The sequence below is a fragment of the Salvelinus sp. IW2-2015 genome, linkage group LG4q.1:29 (genome assembly GCF_002910315.2).
Source record: "Salvelinus sp. IW2-2015 linkage group LG4q.1:29, ASM291031v2, whole genome shotgun sequence".
Lineage (NCBI taxonomy): Eukaryota > Metazoa > Chordata > Actinopteri > Salmoniformes > Salmonidae > Salvelinus > Salvelinus sp. IW2-2015.
In genome coordinates this window covers 65,656,895-65,677,063 of record NC_036842.1, presented here as the reverse complement: position 1 = coordinate 65,677,063, position 20,169 = coordinate 65,656,895, and the positions used below count along the sequence as shown (strand labels likewise).

The 20,169-nt window shown below is 39.1% G+C and overlaps 2 protein-coding genes across 3 annotated transcripts; one reads left to right on the top strand and one right to left on the bottom strand.

Moving 5' to 3' along the window:
• Window positions 1–1,206: 1,206 nt before the first annotated feature.
• arpin (actin related protein 2/3 complex inhibitor) lies at window positions 1,207–3,423 on the top strand. 2 transcript variants are annotated; one of them, XM_070443037.1, is made up of 6 exons: window positions 1,207–1,425; window positions 1,703–1,778; window positions 2,008–2,140; window positions 2,374–2,580; window positions 2,700–2,888; window positions 3,051–3,423. In XM_070443037.1, exons 1-5 carry the CDS (start codon window positions 1,334–1,336, stop codon window positions 2,885–2,887), a joined length of 696 nt encoding a protein of 231 aa, XP_070299138.1. In that variant the 5' UTR covers window positions 1,207–1,333; the 3' UTR covers window position 2,888; window positions 3,051–3,423. The 2 variants fall into 2 exon arrangements, with proteins under 2 accessions (XP_070299138.1, XP_023841210.1); XM_023985442.1 differs by having other exon boundaries at window positions 1,213–1,425; window positions 2,700–2,863.
• A 325-nt stretch (window positions 3,424–3,748) lies between these two features.
• On the bottom strand, window positions 3,749–19,100 carry LOC111962384 (aminopeptidase N). The gene is made up of 21 exons (XM_023985437.2): window positions 18,430–19,100; window positions 18,264–18,305; window positions 16,805–16,947; window positions 15,900–16,042; window positions 15,487–15,613; window positions 15,078–15,232; window positions 14,830–14,943; window positions 14,562–14,705; window positions 14,366–14,431; window positions 14,123–14,188; window positions 13,832–13,980; window positions 13,330–13,415; window positions 8,598–8,731; window positions 8,153–8,208; window positions 6,084–6,231; window positions 5,884–5,963; window positions 5,692–5,802; window positions 5,282–5,449; window positions 5,048–5,188; window positions 4,593–4,674; window positions 3,749–4,374 (listed from the first exon to the last, which is right to left on the bottom strand). Exons 1-21 carry the CDS (start codon window positions 19,017–19,019, stop codon window positions 4,213–4,215), a joined length of 2,907 nt encoding a protein of 968 aa, XP_023841205.1. The 5' UTR covers window positions 19,020–19,100; the 3' UTR covers window positions 3,749–4,212.
• Window positions 19,101–20,169: the final 1,069 nt, after the last annotated feature.

Here is a 20,169-nt window from a genome sequence, read left to right as displayed (position 1 = left end):
TGTCTGTTGCAACGTGTTTACTGCTTTGTAATCATTCTCCTTCCATCTTAGACTATAATTGGGTGTTAAAGTAACTGCCCAGTGAAAATCTCACTTTTAAAAGTTCATATTCTGTTAACTACTATCCAAATAATGTTGTTGACTCRTCCTATACTCGTATTGGTGGCCAAAGCATAAATTGGAGGAAAACCACTTTAAAACCCCCACCTCAAACTTGGATCTCAAACAGACCATTTCARAAATGCTTGCTATTTCCTCATAGAAAATGATGTCATCTCCCTGAGGAGGGAGGATGATCTGACAAATCAGCGGCCTAGAGGAGAGTGAGCTAATCAATCAGCGGACTACTTGCTTTCATATATTTAATGACTGGTATACGCCCCCACCATTCTGTTGTTGGGGTATGCCCACACCATTCTGTTGTTGGGGTACGCCCACACCATTCTGTTGTTGGGGTACGCCCACACCATTCTGTTGTTGGGGTACACCCACACCATTCCAACACAGAAAATATGTTTTTTAACATACTTAATATGTTTTTGGAAGGAAAACTATTTCACTCATATTGTAATTATAAGTCATATAATATATTATAAGTCTTAGAAATCTGGAAACACTGGGCAGTTACTTTAAACGTATGTGGTTTGGCAGGGCAACATTAATACACACACAGGTAAACATTTTCAAAAATAGGATATATGAAAAATACACAGGGGGCACATGCAGAATGCTTAGCAGAACAACTCTATACCTACTGCGTAAGAAAGCATTAGTGGTGGAGAGTCCTGGACCTAGGAGAGGTAGTAGGCTGCTGCCCATCAGAGGAGGCTGGTGGGAGGAGCTATGGGAGGACAGACTCATTGTGATGGCTGGAATGGAATAAATGGAAAGGTATCAAACATATGGAAACCACATGTTTGACTCCGTTCCATGAATTCCATTCCAGCCATTACAATAAGCCCTTCCTCCTATAGCTCCTCCAACCAGCCTCCTCTCCTGCCCATTCACATCATCATAGACCGTTATGGGTCAGCCTATTGGAATCAGAGCCAATGTTCCAATAGCAAACAGAATAATTTAATTTCACTATCAAACATTTATACTCTTGTTTTTTCTGATCTGATTGATGTTTTACTCACCTGTTTTACTCAGTGCTTTTGGCCGTCAATTCCAGTGGTGTGCCGTTTACATAATTTCGGGACACACCGACTTTCAAAACGAGCACAACAAAACTTTTGCCTCATTGACGTAGAATCAGGAAGTCACGGGATAGTTTTGCTTCGGTTTTTCGAGTATCAAAACGGTGTGATTGTTGCTTTCTCTAGAGTAAAAAATGAGCCGAATTTATAACAATACGTCCTTGCAGAATAAACCTGTTCATAATGAAAAGATTGAGCACGCGTGGTCCCCCTCCTCATATCAGAGGTATGATGCCGTGATGCAGATCAAAGCTATTGCGCTGCCTGTAATTCTGCATAAAGATAAACTATAATACTGCATAGAGATACAATATAATACTTAAATATGCCTAATGTTTTATTAAATGCAGTAGATGGCTCTGTGAGTGTGTGTGTGAGAGAGAGAGAGAGAGAGAGAGAGAGAGAAAGAAAGAGAAGAAAAAAAAGAATTCGTGCATGCATATAGGCTAAACTACAGTCCTGAAAAATGGTATACTGGAGCCTACAATCCTTTTCTCCCACAGTGGTCTAGGTGTCATATTAGAGGGAAAGTTGGTTGATGTCTCACGCCATGTTATCACTGACGTCAACAATCAGAAGGTAAACTGACATCATAGAATAACCTCTTCAATAAAATATGATTAGGCTATTTGATTGTTATTAGGCTATTTTATTTATATCATTGTTCTTCTCTGCCTAAAGTAGTTCAACTGCTGGCTAATTGTACTAAAATGAAAGTGATGACCACATGAGGAACTAGGCCTACTTGGTTTTCTAGGACTCCTAATTTAAACAATCTAGATTGCCACATGTTGTGCTGTATTGGCAGGACCGTTTCTATGTCCTATACATCAAACCTAGTCGAATCCACCAAAGGAAATTTGATGCTAAAGGAATGGAAATTGAACCAAACTTCAGTGATACCAAAAAGGTCAACACAGGTTATCTCATGTCATCATTCAGTGAGTATTCTTATCCACTTCATACAATATTGTGAATAGGCCTACAGTCTAAGGTCAGATGATTTAGTTAGAAGATACCTTATTGGTAACACCTTACATTTACTTATCAAAGCTTGTTCAAGGACTCTCAAAATGATGTAAAAACATTAATTTACCACCATACTATATTCTTTGTAAAAACAACTCTAGTGGTGCTATCTGAACTGGTGTGTTTGTTTGTTTCTACCATGCAGAGGTGGAGGCTAAAGGAGAGACTGATTGCCTCACTGAGGTCCAGCTGGAAAACCTAGTGACTAAGGAGGATCTGGTGAAAGTGACAGGGAAACACTGTCTAAGTGGGACCTATGCTTTCTGGTACCCAGAGGGAGAGATGAGCAAGACTGAACTAGAAACAGGCCAGGACATTCGACTGAAAACCAAAGGMGATGGCCCATTTATTTGTAAGTTTGATGTTCAGCAATCCCTTGAAAATTAGCCTAAACCGAAGTTCCACTCCCAGTTTGATTGTAGCTCTAGACAGGATCAGCATTATGTACTTAGTTTTGGTCTGCTCTTTCAGTTTCCTTGGCCAAAGTCGATGGAGGCACAGTGACCAAATGCAATTTTGCCGGAGACAAAGAAGCAGGAGCATCGTGGACAGACAAAATAATGTCCAACAAATCYGATGCCAGCAGTGCAACGAAGTCTGAAGGCCATGGCGAGGGAGCAGATGAGGAGGAATGGGTAAGAGGAGCGGGAGATTCCTGAGGCACGATTTTTTTTCCCTTGCTAATTTTTGAAGAACATGTAAAACATTATCTACTGTCTAATTAAATGATCTACATACATTATAGCATTTTCTCTGTACTCTATATCTTTTATGACACCCCATTTCAAWTTTGAAACCCCTATCACTGTGTTTCTATTTTAGGATGATTGAGGAGATGAATGGAATTGCACAGTAAAACCTCCTTATTCCTGTGTTGGTTTGTACTCCACGGTTCCACCCTYCGACATTGCTTGTGCAGCATATGCACACTAAAGAGGAAGAGGGTCGTTTCATTTTTTATTCAGCACTCCTTTTGTAATATAGAGTTCTCTACAAGAAATTGACAAATCTGGCTATTGCAGTGTATCTTCGGTGTAGGGGTGTACATGTATTGCTTTGAACCTGTCTTTGGTAAACGTCATGCATGCTTTACTTCTCTATTATCTCTCTATTGAAAATGTATCCTTGTTTGTAGAAGGGTACAAATGATATGTACTGCACATATTAACCTTGTAATAAAACAAATGGCAATTTATCTGATGGGGTTGTTCTAATGATGTGTGTCATCCAAAATGTAAACCATCAATTGGGTAAGAGTGGTCATGCAAGGGCAGAGTTATAACTTTTACTAGTAGAGTAGCCATTGTCTGCTAATCAGATTATCAGTGTGTGCAAATGTGTGAAGTTGCGAAATAGATGTAGGCTACAGTGGGTGATTTTAAATCATGCATTCTCCAAAAAAGATTAGAAACTGTTTGGGTTACCAACATGAATGAATACATTACTTGTGTACATGTAACAAATAAAATAAATGTCTCTCAGTTTTTCTGAGCCCTTTACTAACAAATRATACACTTAGATACAATTATGTATATATTTATTGTTGAATATTCCTCACGCCTCCTGACATGATAGCACAAACATTTACATTGATTTAAAAAAGGAAAATGGCAAGATACAATATGCAATACTTTGGTACATAATACTTTTACAAATACATAAAGACATATTATTGCTATAGTTGCGTGTTGTTTGATAGTCTTAACAAAATAATCGTAGTTGTCAATGAACCTGAGAAAGTACTTTCTTTGGATTTGACTTTGTCAGTGTAAAMAATATTGGCAAGTCTCAAAAATAAATGGTGGATTTGTTACTTGTTGAAATAAAACAGAATTTCCTGTTGAATTAAAAGTGACGTAATTCCTTTCAAACATTGAAATATACATATTTATTTTAGAATAATATTGCATGTTGATTATATGGAACCTGTTTTCGTATGTAATTAGAATGAAATAAAATCTGTTTTTCATCCCAACAGCTCAGTTCAGCTGCCCTCACTTGATTCTTTTCTGAACCACTCCAGAACAGTCTGCTTGTTTTCCTTCACCCATTTAATGTTGGCCTGGGTTCTCTCAATGGCTTGCTCTAGGGCCCTGCTCGCAGAACCCAATTCCTCTTCATTATAGTCGCTCTGGAACTGCCTCAGCTGCACAATAACAATCAGGAAAAAGTTAGAATTAGGGCGGAAACCAGTAATTAGTGCTATTACTCAAAATTCAACTCCCACCAGCTGAACCTAGTCTCTCATCCCCAGACATTACAACTTAATCACTACATTCTATTTAGTCATCGAGGCAAAGGAGGAGAGGTTTGTGACTCAGATATTGTTGTAGGCCTGCCTGTTACWAATAGGGAGAAGCTCACCTCTTGGAGCTCAAAGTCCGTGGAAAATCTCTGCGTCACTCCCTCAATCAGGCGGCCAAATGACATGATCCCTCCTCCGTASCTGAGGAAGAGGGCGGAGGGCAGAGGTGAGATTAGCATGTTTGCTCAGCAAGCAGTTTGATAGAAGCCAATTTAGATGACTGCCTGGCAACTCCAAACAAATGGAAGATAAATTAGAGCAGAGGTGATTTCCTCTGATTGCCCAAGGAGACCTTAGTACCAGACATGGTTGATCAGTCTACGCCTTCCTTATTGKTATATTGCTTGAGGTTTATTTAGGTGATTTTTATGAGACACCATACAAAAAACATAAGCTGTATAATTGCTAGTAGATCATGGGTCCATTATTTCAGTTGGAAAGGAACTTAGTTCTCTGGCTTGTTTGTCGTAACATTAACCCTATGTACAGTACTTAACAACAGAAACAAACATACTCCAAGCTGATGTAGTTCCAGTGGGCGCGTACAAAATTCCAGGCTATTGCTTGCCCTGCCACATTCCTGGCTATGTAGTTGATGGTAGAAACGGCATCCATTTTTCTTATCTTGTCAGGGTTCAAAGTGTACTCAAGGTATCTGCAAGATAAGAAGGAAAAGTCTGTTAAATKGTTGCACAGTAACTAAAGTTAATGTCCCAGAAGAGGGTGGTACAGAGGGAAACAATCTAACCTGTTCAGGAGCCAGATCTTCCTGGTGCATGAGAGGGAAAATCTTAATTTGTCTTTCTCCGATGCTGTGGTGGCATTCTGGAACTTGCCCCAAGCGAATTCCCATTCCTTCTCTCCCCCAGCAGCTATAGCTTGGCAGTAGATGGTGGCCTTCAGGTTGGGTTGTATGCTATGACAGAGGGGATAATCATAGAGAAGCAGTATCTGTTCATTAAAGTTAAAAGGATCAAAACACTCAATATATCAAAAATACCATATAACATTCTGGTATTATGTTATTGAATCAATATCATGCATATTACAGGTTATAAATGTGTATGTTTTATGAATGATATGACTACCCCATTCAACTGTGGAATACAGTGCTAAGTGCATCTGGCTATGTTGGTTTGATGAAACTCAATTCCTTACGGATTGATGGTTTTGTTTGTCATCCAGTTGTCAAAGAGCTTTTTTGTCATTTTTTGGCAGTCTTCAATGTCATTGCTGCATGCGACTGAGATGGCATTAATCTGGTTGTACCTGCGAACAAATAATAACATGTTAATAACATACTTACAGAGAGGGAATATCAGATGATTATGGGAGAAGAAAAGATCTCACTGTTCAGAATGATCCTCGGGGACTGTAGTGACATTTTCAAAATGTTGATAAAGGCCACCAACTTGCTTTCGCATGTATGCCTGGGAATAGCAAAAAAGAAAATACTATTACACTCTTATTTGTCACTCAACTGTGTAGTAATACAGTTTCCTATGATAACAGGGTGCTTTAATGTACAGTATCTGTATTTGAGTACTGACCTGCATTGGGCCATAGACCTCGGAGCGATCAAACATGAGAATGAAATAGTCCAGGTTTCTCAGTGCTGATTCCCATGGTATGTACTCTGTGTCATTCCGGAGGTACTTGGTAGTTCTCAGAGCCAGTGTCACATTAATATGATTGGCCCTAGATAAACATTTAATACATCATATACAGTTGAAGTCGGAAGTTTACATACACTTAGGTTTTTTAACCACTCTTGTTAACAAACTATAGTTTTGGCAAGTCGGTTAGGACATCTACTTTGTGCATGACACAAGTAATTTTCCAACAATTGTTTACAGACAGATTATTTCACTTATAATTCACTGTATCACAATTCCAGTGGGTCAGAAGTTTACATACACTAAGTTGACTGTGCATTTAAACAGCTTGGAAAATTCCAGAAAATGATGTCATGGCTTTAGAAGCTTCTGACAGGCTAATTGACATCATTTGAGTCAATTGGAGGTGTACCTGTGGATGTATTTCAAGGCCTACCTTCAAAGTCAGTGCCTCTTTGCTTGACATTATGGGAAAATCAAAAGAAATCAGCCAAGACCTCAGACAAATAATTGTAGACCTCCACATGTCTGGTTCATCCTTGGGAGCAATTTCCAAACACCTGAAGGTAACACGTTCATCTGTACAAACAATAGTACGCAAGTATAAACACCATGGGACCACGCAGCCATCATACCGCTCAGGAAGGAGACGCATTCTGTCTCCTAGAGATGAACGTACTTTGGTGCGAAAAGTGCTAATCAATCCCAGAACAACAGCAAAGGACCTTGTGAAGATGCTGGAGGAAACAGGTACAAAAGTATCTATATCCATGGTAAAACGAGTCCTATATCGACATAACCTGAAAGGCAGCTCAGCAAGGAAGAAGCCACTGCTCAAAAACCGCCATAAAAAAGACAGACTACGGTTTGCAACTGCACATGGGGACAAAGATCGTACTTTTTGGAGAAATGTCCTCTGGTCTGATGAAACAAAAGTAGAACTGTTTGGCCATAATGACCATCATTATGTTTGGAGGAAAAAGGGGAACGCTTGCAAGCCGAAGAACACCATCCCAACCGTGAAGCACAGGGGTGGCAGCATCATGTTGTGGGGGTGCTTTGCTGCAGGAGGAACTGGTGCACTTCACAAAATAGATGGCATATTGAGAGAGGAAAATGATGTGGATATATTGCTGTCTCTTATACACATCTAGATGTGTATAAGAGACAGATCCTAGGTATTCCTTAAAGAGGTGGGGTTTCAGGTGTCTCCGGAAACCTGACTCCGGAAGCCTACAAACCTGACTCAGTTACACCAGCTCTGTCAGGAGGAATGGGCCAAAATTCACCCAACTTATTGTGGGAAGCTTGTGGAAGGCTCCCCAAAACGTTTGACCCAAGTTAAACAATTTCAAGGCAATGCTACCAAATACTAATTGAGTGTATGTAAACTTCTGACCCACTTCTGACCCACTGGGAATGTGATGAAAGAAATAAACTCTACTATTATTCTGACATTTCACATTCTTAAAATAAAGTGGTGATCCTAACTGACCTAAAACAGGGAATTTTTACTAGGATTAAATGTCAGGAATTGTGAAAAACTGAGTTTGAATGTATTTGGCTAAGATGTATGTAAACTTCTGACTTCAACCTGTCTCTTATACACATCTAGATGTGTATAAGAGACAGCCCACTGGGAATGTGATGAAAGAAATAAAAGCTGAAATAAATCATTATCTCTACTATTATTCTGACATTTCACATTCTTAAAATAAAGTGGTGATCCTAACTGACCTAAAACAGGGAATTTTTACTAGGATTAAATGTCAGGAATTGTGAAAAACTGAGTTTRAATGTATTTGGCTAAGATGTATGTAAACTTCTGACTTCAACTGTAAGAAGACCTTAGCAGTCCAAAGAGGATATTAATTGCATCATGAAAGTATGATTTCCATCAGATTTCAAACCATGAAAATGCAATCCCTATAATGTGTAAGACGTGTACCAGAATATACATTTTGAAGGAAAACCATGAACTTATCAGTCTTAGATGAGACTACCTTGCCAGGTTGAATGCATCATCAATAAGCTGTCCCCGGTTGATGAGTGGAATTTCCTGTGAATAAATCAAATGAATTCTAATTATTAAAGCAAACTACACAAGGRAGCTAGCATATTATCTTATTTGACTTATTARGGGTCATGCTCCATGGTCTGTGACAAGGGGTTTCAAATAGMTGATGCATGCCAGGTGTCCGGCATTCTTCAATGTACTCACAAGAATGTACTTACAAACACCTTGTCCAGCACATTCTCTCCAAATATTTCTTACCATAACAAAATATCACCTAGTCTCCTTAGAAAATGCTACATTGTTTATTCTGTCAAGGACAGTTCATGATTGTACACAAGTTCAGCCTTCTAAGCACCTGCAATAATGTGCTGTTTTGTGTCCGACTAGGACTGTATGAACAATACTGTTCCACACAAATGAGGAAGACTTACATGAATATTCGTTTCCAGCTGAGAGAGCAGTCTATCCCAATTTGCTGGATCGTAGTTGACTCTGAAATATCCCATACAGTTTATGTTGGCAAGCACCCACTTGCCATCTTCAGACTTGAATGCTGACTTCCGCTCTGTTGAGCAAATACAAAACATGAAAGTAACATTTTGACTCAATTAGGTTTTTATTGACAGAACTACTGACTAGCACCATTTAATTAGTTGGGTTTGCTGTTATCATACAGTATACAGCAATGTTGTGTTCGAGGCCACCTAAAGGGAGACCAATTCAAGACTGAGGCGAGGGGGTGGAGACCGAATCAAGACCGAGGCAAGGGGGCAGAGACTGAGTCAAGACCGAGGCGAGGGGGCCGAGACCGAGTTAATGATGCGATCAATGCGAGTCCAATTTAAGGACATGATTGTAATTGTTTCAAATCACCTCCAGAATTTGACATTCAGAATGGTGAAAAAATGCAAGCAGAGGGAAAATAGAGAGCTACTCTACAAATGATCACTAACCCAAACGGGTCTCTAAATAATAGATAAAAATACTAAATATGTAACAACTTCCTGTTCTGCCCTTACCAGTGGCGACCTGTCAATCAGCCCCACATTTTTAGCACAAAAAATATATGTATATATAAAATATCTATATATTTTTTTTGAGGGGGMTTGCCTGTTTTGYGTGTTATTTTGGCATKAATATGTGTCACATATCAGTTTGCAAACAATGTAAAAAAAKATATATMATTGAGTTAATGCAGGTGTTTCAGCCTAGCTCAGTGCTTTCTGTGGTGGGGCAAGCCAGCAGAAAATACGGAGCATTGMGCCGTGATTGGCTYAGTGTTCTGTCACTCATTGGAACACTACGTCACCGCCAACTCTAAGGGTATAGCTAGACAATTCAAGCCCCTTGGGTGCTGCCATAGAGTTACATTAAAAGTGCCCATCCAAGATGGCTCAAGGTCATTGGACACAGATAAAAATGATGTCAAATCACGTTATGTCTACAGTAGCTTTGATTGGACTGATCATGTCAACATCATACTTTCAAAATCTTAGCTAGCAGTCATCATCATGAATCAAGTCGACAATCTACTATCAAATCCTTTCAATYCTTGTCATATGAAGAKAAATAATGAAGAGAAATTATAGATAAAACGTATYGGTGCTCATCAGCCATTGCACATAAACATTACACAACAAGTTGGAAATCGCAAATTCAACAATGAGTGGTTTGGAAGGAATCAGTGRCAGTGGCTGTGTGGTCCCAAATCTGGGTCTCTTTTCCAAGTTTAAAATKATAAACATTCAACATTRGCCATGCTGTCAATGAAGCATGATTTGTGCCAYGCTCAAAACAACTGCGAAAACTTGACTTCAGTGAGTTCAAGACAACTGGGAAGTCAGGAATAAACGAGCTCCGACTGGGAAAATACATTTTGAACAGTCATCCAACTCAGAATTGTAAATCGGGCCTCTTTCTAGAGCTACGACCTGAAGATCAATGACGTCATCATGATTTGACCTCATTTTTTCAGAGTTCCCAGTTGTTTTGAAAGCACCATAAATCTAGAGAATGCCAGACTTTGATGACAAAATTTGCCCATGAAGGACTGCCAAGCCACCTTCCTGTTCAAGTGAGCATAGCACAACAAGGYGAGTCCAAAAATGTAYTGTATGCAGCTACATAAATTATGTAATATGCCAGGGAGATATGTATACTGTAACTAACAAAGTAATACTAAGTGTATGCTGTGTAGTAAGATGTTAGTAGCCCATGTGCSTCACCCTAATAATTTGGTCTATTTACCCCCCTTTATTTATMCAACGGTTCTGACTTGGTGTACAGGGAGAACACTGTAAGAACGGCTCATGTTCTGAATTCTGTCTCTGTACATTTCAAAAGTGCTAAACAAATAGTTATATTAACTACGTCAGTCCTAGCTCGCTCATTAATGTCWTCATTTAAAATAYGGATTGCCCTCTTATCCGCTTCTCATCCCCTTGCGCCATAGTTTGTACAGCTCAATTGTCAACCACATTTGTTTAAGCAAGTCAGTCATATCAGCTATGTTTTTTTAAAGGCAGTAAATGAGGCTGAATGAACTGTTTCGCTGCCAGACAAGGCTCCGCTGATAGCCAGGTGTAGCAGCGGTAAGATGTTGGGACTGCTGTTGGGACAGCTTTATGTAGGCCCTATCAGTCTGTGGGCAACGTTTGTCACCRTTATAGTGCAATTAATGTATTGTTTAGTGTTGTGGCTTTTCTGGCATGCATCCCACTTAATTTTTTTTCCCCCCCACCAAGATGTACAGTCGTGGCCAAAAGTTTTGACAATGACACAAATATTAATTTTCACAAAGTCTGCTGCCTCAGTTTGTATGATGGCAATTTGCATATACTCCAGAATGTTATGAAGATTGATCAGATGAATTGCAATTAATTGCAAAGTCCCTCTTTGCCATGCAAATTAACTGAATCCCCAAAAAACATTTCCTCTGCATTTCAGCTCTGCCACAAAAGGCCCAGCTGACATAATGTCAGTGATTCTCTCGTTAACACAGGTGTGAGTGTTGACGAGGACATGGCTGGAGATCACTCTGTCATGCTGATTGAGTTCGAATAACAGACTGGAAGCTTCAAAAGGAGGGTGGTGCTTGGAMTCATTGTYATTCCTCTGTCAACCATGGTTACCTGCAAGGAAACACGTGCCGTCATCATTGCTTAGCAACAAAAAGGGCTTCACAGGCAAGGATATTGCTGCCAGTACGATTGCACCTATATCAACCATTTATCGGATCATCAAGAACTTCAAGGAGAGCGGTTCAATTGTTGTGAAGAAGGCTTCAGGGCGCCCAAGAAAGTCCAGCAAGAGCCAGGACCATCTCCTAAAGTTGATTCAGCTGCAGGATCGGTGCGCCACCAGTAACAAGCTTGTTCAGGAATGGCAGCGGGCAGGTGTGAGTGCATCTGCACGCACAGTGAGGCGAAGACTTTTGGAGGATGGCCTGGTGTCAAGAAGGGCAGCAAAGAAGCCACTTCTCTCCAGGAAAAACATCAGGGACAGACTGATATTCTGCAAAAGGTACAGGGATTGGACTGCTGAGGACTGGGGTAAATTCATTTTCTCTGATGAATCCCCTTTCCGATTGTTTGGGGCTTGTCTTCTCTGGACAAAAGCTTGTCCAGAGAAGACAAGGTGAGCGCTACCATCAGTCCTGTGTCATGCCATCAGTCCTGTGTCATCCTGAGAACATTCATGTGTGGGGTTGCTTCTCAGCCAAGGGAGTGGGCTCACTCACAATTTTGCCTAAGAACACAGCCATGAATAAAGACTGGTACCAACACATCCTCAGAGAGGAACATTCTCTCAACCATCCAGGAACAGTTTGGTGACGAACATTGCCTTTTCCAGCATGATGGAGCAMCTTGCCATAAGGCAAAAGTGATAACTAAGTGGCTCGGGGAACAAAACATTGATATTTTGGGTCCATGGCCAGGAAACTCCCCAGACCTTAATCCCATTKAGAACTTGTGGTCAATCCTCAAGAGGCGGATGGACAAACAAAAACCCACAAATTCTGACAAACTCCAAGCATTGATTATGCAAGAATGGGCTGCCATCAGTCAGGATGTGGCCCAGAAGTTAATTGACAGCATGCCAGGGCGGATTGCAGAGGTTTTGAAAAAGAAGGGTCAACACTGCAAGTATTGACTCTTTGCATCAACTTCATGTAAYTGTCAATAAAAGCCTTTGACACATATGAAATGCTTGTAATTATACTTCAGTATTCCATAGTAACACCTGACAAAAATATCTAAAGACACTGAAGCAGCAAACTTTGTGAAAATTTATATTTGTGTCATTCTCAAAACTTTTGGCCACGACTGTACATGCTAAAATCGCTACTGGCCCTTACTAATAGTAATCCCATACTTCCCTACTAGCTGCGCAGGTGACGTTTATTGGGATTAATCTTGTCCTGGAGGCAGAGCTAAGCGATTTCCACTAGATTGGCCAGTGGCAAAGTAAAAATTGTCTTTAAATACTAAAAATTAATGAAAACAAAAATTAGATTTTTGGTCTTTATTCAAGATCAGTGTTAGGCATAATGTTATCAGCGTGGTTAGGTTTCAAATCAGATGATTGTATGACTGTGCCAGCTATTGWTTACCCTGCAGAGCTTCCTCCAGTACATGAGTCATCCCAACAAATGCCAACCTGCATTAGCGGAGCAAAGAAATTCGGTCCGTGCTATAACAGAATCCTTGGGATGTCCCACCCCCCAGGTTCCAATAGGCGACAAGATATTAATGTATCATGAAATTAGTGTGGATATTTAACCCGTGGAAGCGTTTTAATCCGTTGACTGAATGGGAGCTGAAAATTATGCGTTTTCTACTCTGCTAGTCTCGGGGAGAAATAACGAGTCCTCATTGTTCGAGACCGAGTCAAGACCAAGTTAAAAACCAAGACAAGACCGAGACACTCAATATGTGGTCTCGAGAGCGGACTCGAGACACACAACACTGGTATACAGAAGGATATTTGCCATGTTCAGTCTATCTATAATAATGGAGAATTACTGTACATAACATAGTTCATCCGATCAGATCTCTCAATTACCCTGGTGAAAAGGTTATTMATTAGGTGATACTAAGACATACATATACATAAACAATTGTACATAGTGTACGTAAGTTAATTCAATGTAATATTCCTTACCTTTAGGAACAGCCAGTACTTGTGTAGCTAGTGCTGTGGGAGCTAAACCTTCCTTCATCACTTTGATTGGGACATGCCATGTATAACTAATGAAAGAGATAAATTCATCAAAATCAATGGCATACTCTTATGACCTACAGCCATTGATATTTACATATGCGAATAAAATGCTTCAATGTAGGCCTAATTCATTACAATGTCATCCAATTTAAAGGATAATAATATAGTAACGTCTTAYTTGAAATATACATGAGAACAGCGTCATAATATTGTCATAAACATGTCATAACTGAATGYTAAGGCAGTGTCATTTTGCATGTATTAGAAACAGTTATGACAGGTGTTTGGACATATGTTGATTTTTTTTTACAATTTAAGATACAATTTTTCAAGTTACGCAACATAAACTGGGGGGCTATATAAGCATCTAATTCTACATGATCGTTGGTTCAGGAAATCTCTTCCATTTGTTTTCTCTCTCTGTGGTGTTTCTTGGAATTACTTGTAGTCAGATGGTTGAATTAGGAGGAAATGATCTTGAGAAACGTCCCCAGTGGTGGTGTTGATGGTGATGACTGGGTAGCCCATTTGCATTGTCCAAGTTGCCATGACTTCAGCAACTTTAATGTGGCTGCCGTCRTTGTCCACCGCCTAGAAAGTTCTTGTCATTAGCATTTTAGACCATGTATTCATACCGCTAAAGCATTCTATACTTTTTACGTGCTTGAAAGCACAGAAATACATATGAGTTTTGTGTTAATAGGCCTAGTAAAACTACTGTATCATATTTTACCTCTTGTAAATATTCCCACAGGTCCTTGTGTACAGCATTACTATACTGGAAAGCCTGAAGGTATTTCTGAAACAATTTGAAACAATATTATTTACACACACTTAAGAATTGGATAGAAAAATGTAATTGATTATTGATCCACAAAAGGTTCCCATTAGTTTTGATACATCCATATGGAAAACAAATATACCACACAATAAGTCATTCTACACCTTTAATGGACAGAGACATATTTTGACTTACTTTCAGACCATCCATAAACACCTTATCCTTCAGATAATCTGAAAGCATTCTCAGCACAGCTGCCCCCTGAAGAGTGGAAAGATATGTTCATATTCATAGAGTACATGAACTCCTTGCRTCACTATATAGAACATTCCTGTACAATGTTAAAAAATAATTTTTTGATATTGTCTCTCTTCCCCCATTGGGCTCGGACCTTGCTGTAGGTGATGGAATCAAAAAGCTCAGTGATGTCACTAGGAGTTTGAACATCGTCCTCATTAGAGCTTAGAGGATGGGATGAGGCCAACGAATCCACTTGAAATACAGTCTGGATGTCATTTAGAACAATCAGATCTTTCTGGAAAAACAAAACATTTGAAACCTCTTCAGAGTGTGACCACAATTTGCAATCGTATGCAATAGATGCAGAACAAATATACTGAGAATGGAAGTCAAATTATTAAATGTTGATGGGGACATACTATGTTCCATTTTGGCTCAATGTGATCCACTCCCATATAGGATATATATGTTGCAAATCCCTCATTCAGCCACAGGTCATTCCACCATTTCATTGTCACCAGGTTTCCAAACCACTGAAAAAAATATATAAGTGGTGTTACAGTAAATGCCACTACATTACAAGATCATGTTTTAATGAATTGTAGTTAACTTTACATTATACATCTTTTACTACATTTTGACATACAGTAATTATKAGTTTTCATACCTGATGGGCAAGCTCATGTGCAATAACTGTGGCAATCCACTCTTTGTTTGATGTGGAAGACACCCCTTCCTCATATAGCAGAGCTGTCTCACGATATGTTACCAAGCCCCAATTCTCCATGGCACCTGCACTGAAGTCTGGTAGAGCAATCTGATCTAAARTAGATATGAAAGAGGTTATTTTATATTGCATTAGTTGTACATAACCGTATGCTGTTTGAATACATTTCAGCTGATGATTTAATWGAATTTCACAACATTATCAGTGTTCTTCTTACAATGTTTTAGTCAGGTAATTTATTCAAGTAAAGAATTGAATTGATTAGATGGATTTGATCAAAATGAATCGTTGAATAGTGATGATATACCCAGGCTTATTTTAGATTGTTAYGGTGCAAAAGTGCACATACCTAGCTTGCTCAAAGGATAAATCATGCCAAATACTTCTTTACTCTCATAGAACGCCAGTATATTTCCAGTGATATCTGCAGCATATTTTGCATGTCCAGCTTTTATGGCCTCTGGTCGAGCATATGTCTTTAACAAACCGAACAGAGAATAAAAAAGTGAGTTTTAGTATCATATCAATATGATTTGGTGAGTAAACACATCTCTACCATGAAAATTAGCAGTGTAGTCTAAACTGAATACATATAAATAGTATGGTAGTTTGCCTGGAATCTAGCTGGAATTGCCATTCATTTTTCATTTACTACAGTATCAACTTTCTTTGACATGGCTATTGAAATGTTACAAAATACAAGTCATTTTGTTGATATCATATAATACACTATTACAGCTATGATTCAACAACTATACATACCTTAATGTCAACTCGTTCATGTTTAGAACCTATGAAATCAAAATCAGACACTGTGAAAGCTAAGAGGTATGTTGACATTTTCTTAGTTGTTTGAAAGCCAGTGACTTCCCAGGTCTCTCCATCGATATCCACAAGGGTTCTATCTAAAAGTAAAAAAACAAAATACTTACTGATTACTTTGACTTTGAAAGTAAGAAAGAAAATAGCTTTGTTTTGACACAATCTACAGCAAATAGCAGACTCAATGTAAGCAAAAATAATAGGAACAGTATATGCATGCATTAGCCTCATAATTTGTGAATTAATAGCTACAGTAGGTGACACATTTTCATGGGAATATCAATCAGTATTCTAAAAGGTGTCATCGCGTGACTCCCAAGTTTACTTTCGATATGATGGTTATTATTTGCGTATAATAGCTTTCCACCACTATTTCTCGCATAATACTGTAATGACCCTGGGTTTATAAACGCGGAAATCGACTCTRCCGCATGAGCATGCTTTTGCGGCACAGTCGATAGCGCGCCRGACCTCGGGCTAGAAGGTCAARRGTTCGAGACCTGCTCCCTGCCTGTTTCATTACAATACATTTTACCGACACAAAAAKATCCCATCTTGTCTACCGTATTTCGTTATGTCAACATTTGTAGTTTACAGAAAAATGTGCTGTTTCCATCAGGCCTGTCTTGGGATTTTTTTTAAATCTGATAAGTACTTTACTCGCATAAAAATATTGGATGGAAACCTGGTTATAGTTTACAAAGTCATGCATATAAAATGATGARTTTATTGAGAAGTCATAAGTGTATGTCTATTTTATTGAATATACAGTATAGCCTACATACGGTATGAATGTAAGACACTTTTTGGCCTAGTATGACAATAGAATGAAATGTGCTTCTCACCTATGGGTTTCCCATTTGCTAGTGCGTGCGTGCCAAACCTATGGATGATAGTGACTTTAAATTCAGCCTTCATGGCTGGCTCATCGAAACAAGGAAATACTTTCCTGGCATCTGTTGGCTGCATTTGGCTAGTAGCAATGAATCTGTGTGGAAAGTATTTGTTGAAAAATAGGATAAATATTACAACTAGAATTGAACAACAGCAATACAATACAGAAAATAATTGCTTGTTAGTTCATTTTGATTTGATTAGCTTTTCAGTTTTTCAAAGTATCCAAGCTTCCAATGTCTACAGTATGAACTGTGATGGACATTTATTGTGATACAGTACTGTAATTGTAAAGCCAATGAGGAAGTAACAATTTGTGTCAAATGACTGTCCTGATCTATTCAAGGAATGAGARGCAAAGCTGTTGCTGAAGTGAACAGAGGAAAAATGTGCAACATTCTCTCMGGGGGTCTTTTTACAATAAACACTTAAGTGGAGCATATACTGTAAATACGAGCCAGGACTAACAACTGCTGGGTGATTTGATATGTCAAGAAATAAGGAAACATATTCCCATTTCGAGGGACATGTTGTATTTCCCTAGAAAACATGACACCTTGACACACATGAATATGTGATCGTTACCATGCTGTARATCAGTGACCTGCTAGTTTACAGACCACTGTGCTTGAACAGAGAGCGGACACAACGTTTCTCATGATTTGTATWCTATTGTACTCTCATGTTCCCCTAAAAAAATTTTTTGCTTGCAGCTCGAGCCCCTAATTCTTATAAAAGAGACAAAATGGTTTAATCAGAGGACATGGGAACACACGTCTGTACACGTATCCACTGAAGAGGCCACTTTGGGCTCTTTTTTAAGAAATTGGAATTCCATCTGYAAGCAAATCATGTTTTTTAGAGAAACGAGAGTACAATAGAATACAAATCATGAGAAACTTTGCGTCCGCTCTCTGTTCAAGCACTGTGATCTGTAAACTAGCAGGTCACTRATTTACAGCATGGTAACGATCACATATTCATGTGTGTCAAGGTGTAATGACCAAGTGGTTTCAGAACCATTAATACATTGAGGAAGCACTGCATATTAAAAGAGTAAGATACTGCCTTACCTAACCTGTCAGGACTTAAGAGAMAGGAACAGAATAATCTTTCATACTATAGACTCCTACATGTAACCATAAAACAGCCTTCGCCAAAAGGTCTGGATCTAATGACACAGTAGGTCAAAAGGTCTGGACATTTTACAGGTTCAGGAGTTAAGTGTGCTTCTCTTATAATCAGAGTCGCTGGACAACTATTACCTGTAAATTGCCCATGTGATCATGCCTTTATCATACTGAAAGCTCTATCCAACCAGAGCACTGTTTAGGGTGGTGGTTGGCGATCAATCCAGTTATGTAATGCAATTGATGTAAACATATATTATCAGATTTGTACAAGTCTTACCTTTCGTCAAGCTCAACGATAATTGTTTCATTCCCGAACCACCTGTAAATGGGTTTTCATATAAGAGTCAAATCTATTTTCCATCTCACAGCATTCTTTTCATATTTGTCTGACAACAAATAATTGATATTTTTCATTTTTCAGCAGTTATCAAAGAAACACTTACGTTTTAGTGTCATCCTTTGTGCTTGGTTCTTTTTTGTATGAACTCATGTAAAAACCAGCCAGATCATCAAGGAGCTCTCCCTCAAATGCAGTAAAGAGACTGTAGTTCCCATCTTCCTCTAAAACACCTTCCAGTCGAATCTCTAAGAAGTTGCTTTCATTATTATACAGTATGGTGTTCTTAACGTTGATGGTCTTTTTATTGTCAAGATCTTTCACTGTTACATCAGTCACATTCTGTTTACTGTGAAGGAAGATAGTTTTGGTTTTCTCCACACATCTAAAATACACAGTGGAGTTTCCAGTGAAGATGAGAGATTGGTTGGTAGCGTTGGTTATAACAGTGTAGAGGCGAGGCTGTAGGACGATTTCATATCTCTCTGGAATGAGGTTTCCAGGGAGTCTCAGGTTGGGTGGTGGTCCAGTTGGATACAGAATAGTRGCATTAGGTGTTGGTGGTGGTGTAGGATTTATCTTGATTCTTTCGGTCTCATACACAATCATCATTGTAATTATTCCTCCAATAGATGAGACGGTCATTACCACTGTGGCTATGGCCAGAACCTTTGAGATATACACTCCTATGGCCATGTCCAGTCCTTCTGGAAGAGCCTCCCGTCTCCTGTTGTGTTGGTAAAGCTTGAAACTCAGAACTGAACTTGAAACAGAACTGAGCTGCTTTTAATTGGCTCTGTCTCCATCTGACCTCTCATAAACATGCACACGGCTATGGGCATGTGCTAACCAGTTATTGCTCATAGATTAAGCATTAACTTGCCATTGCGAGTAAAGAGTAATACTGAAGGAGGTCGATGTTCATTTAAATGAAATCAGTCAGATTGTTCTCCCACACATCTGGCATTGGTTATCCTCTCATACCACCAATCCTGGGTTAGGTGAACCTCAAAAGGGAACGATTTGTCTCCCAACCATCCCCAGCYTCTCAATAAGTGCTGGGTACAAAAAGTGATACTTTATAATGCGTAAGCTCCTCTCAAAAGAAAAATGGCATTTAAGAGCAAGAAAAAAAGCATGTTGGCCCTCTGGTGTCTATGTTGATCCTCACGGTTCTAAGTAATGATAGAACCAGCTGTGTGGGACAGCAGCAGGCGCTGCAGCCCTCTAAGTCCTCAAYAGTTCCCTACTAGTCTTCCAAACAACGTCGGAGTGTACTGGTGGGTCTGTGTCCCACCAGCACTGGATTATTATGCATTCAGGGAAAATTAGGAGCATGTGTTTGCGCGAGGAGGGTGAGTTATGGGGAAAGGGATTTTAGCACATTATTATTTGGAATACCCCCCCCCCCCCCTTCACCACACATTCTTTACCTCAAGAGAAAAAAATTGAAGAAAACAAAACATTCTGGGAAATTGGGTCTGTGACAAATAGAATTACACTCTAGGAAATGTATTTGCGTGGTAAACCAAGATTCTACAAAAATAGACGCATAGGCCTACTGTATATAACATTTATAGATTGAAGTACCTGTAGATGCTTTTATGATAGCAAATCAAAGAAAGCTTGTTAACCCTCAGACTATTTAGAATATTATTGATATAAACTACTTTGTATCAATACTTGAGATTGTTTTCCTCCTTTACCTGACCAAATAAATCCAAGCATGACAATACCTTGCCAGACATTATGGTACGTGTTTACAATGGTTTCCAGTAGTAATTMATGTTTGTATCTAGTCATGGTAGAAAGTTTAATGTGCTTGATTCAGAGAATTGAAACAACT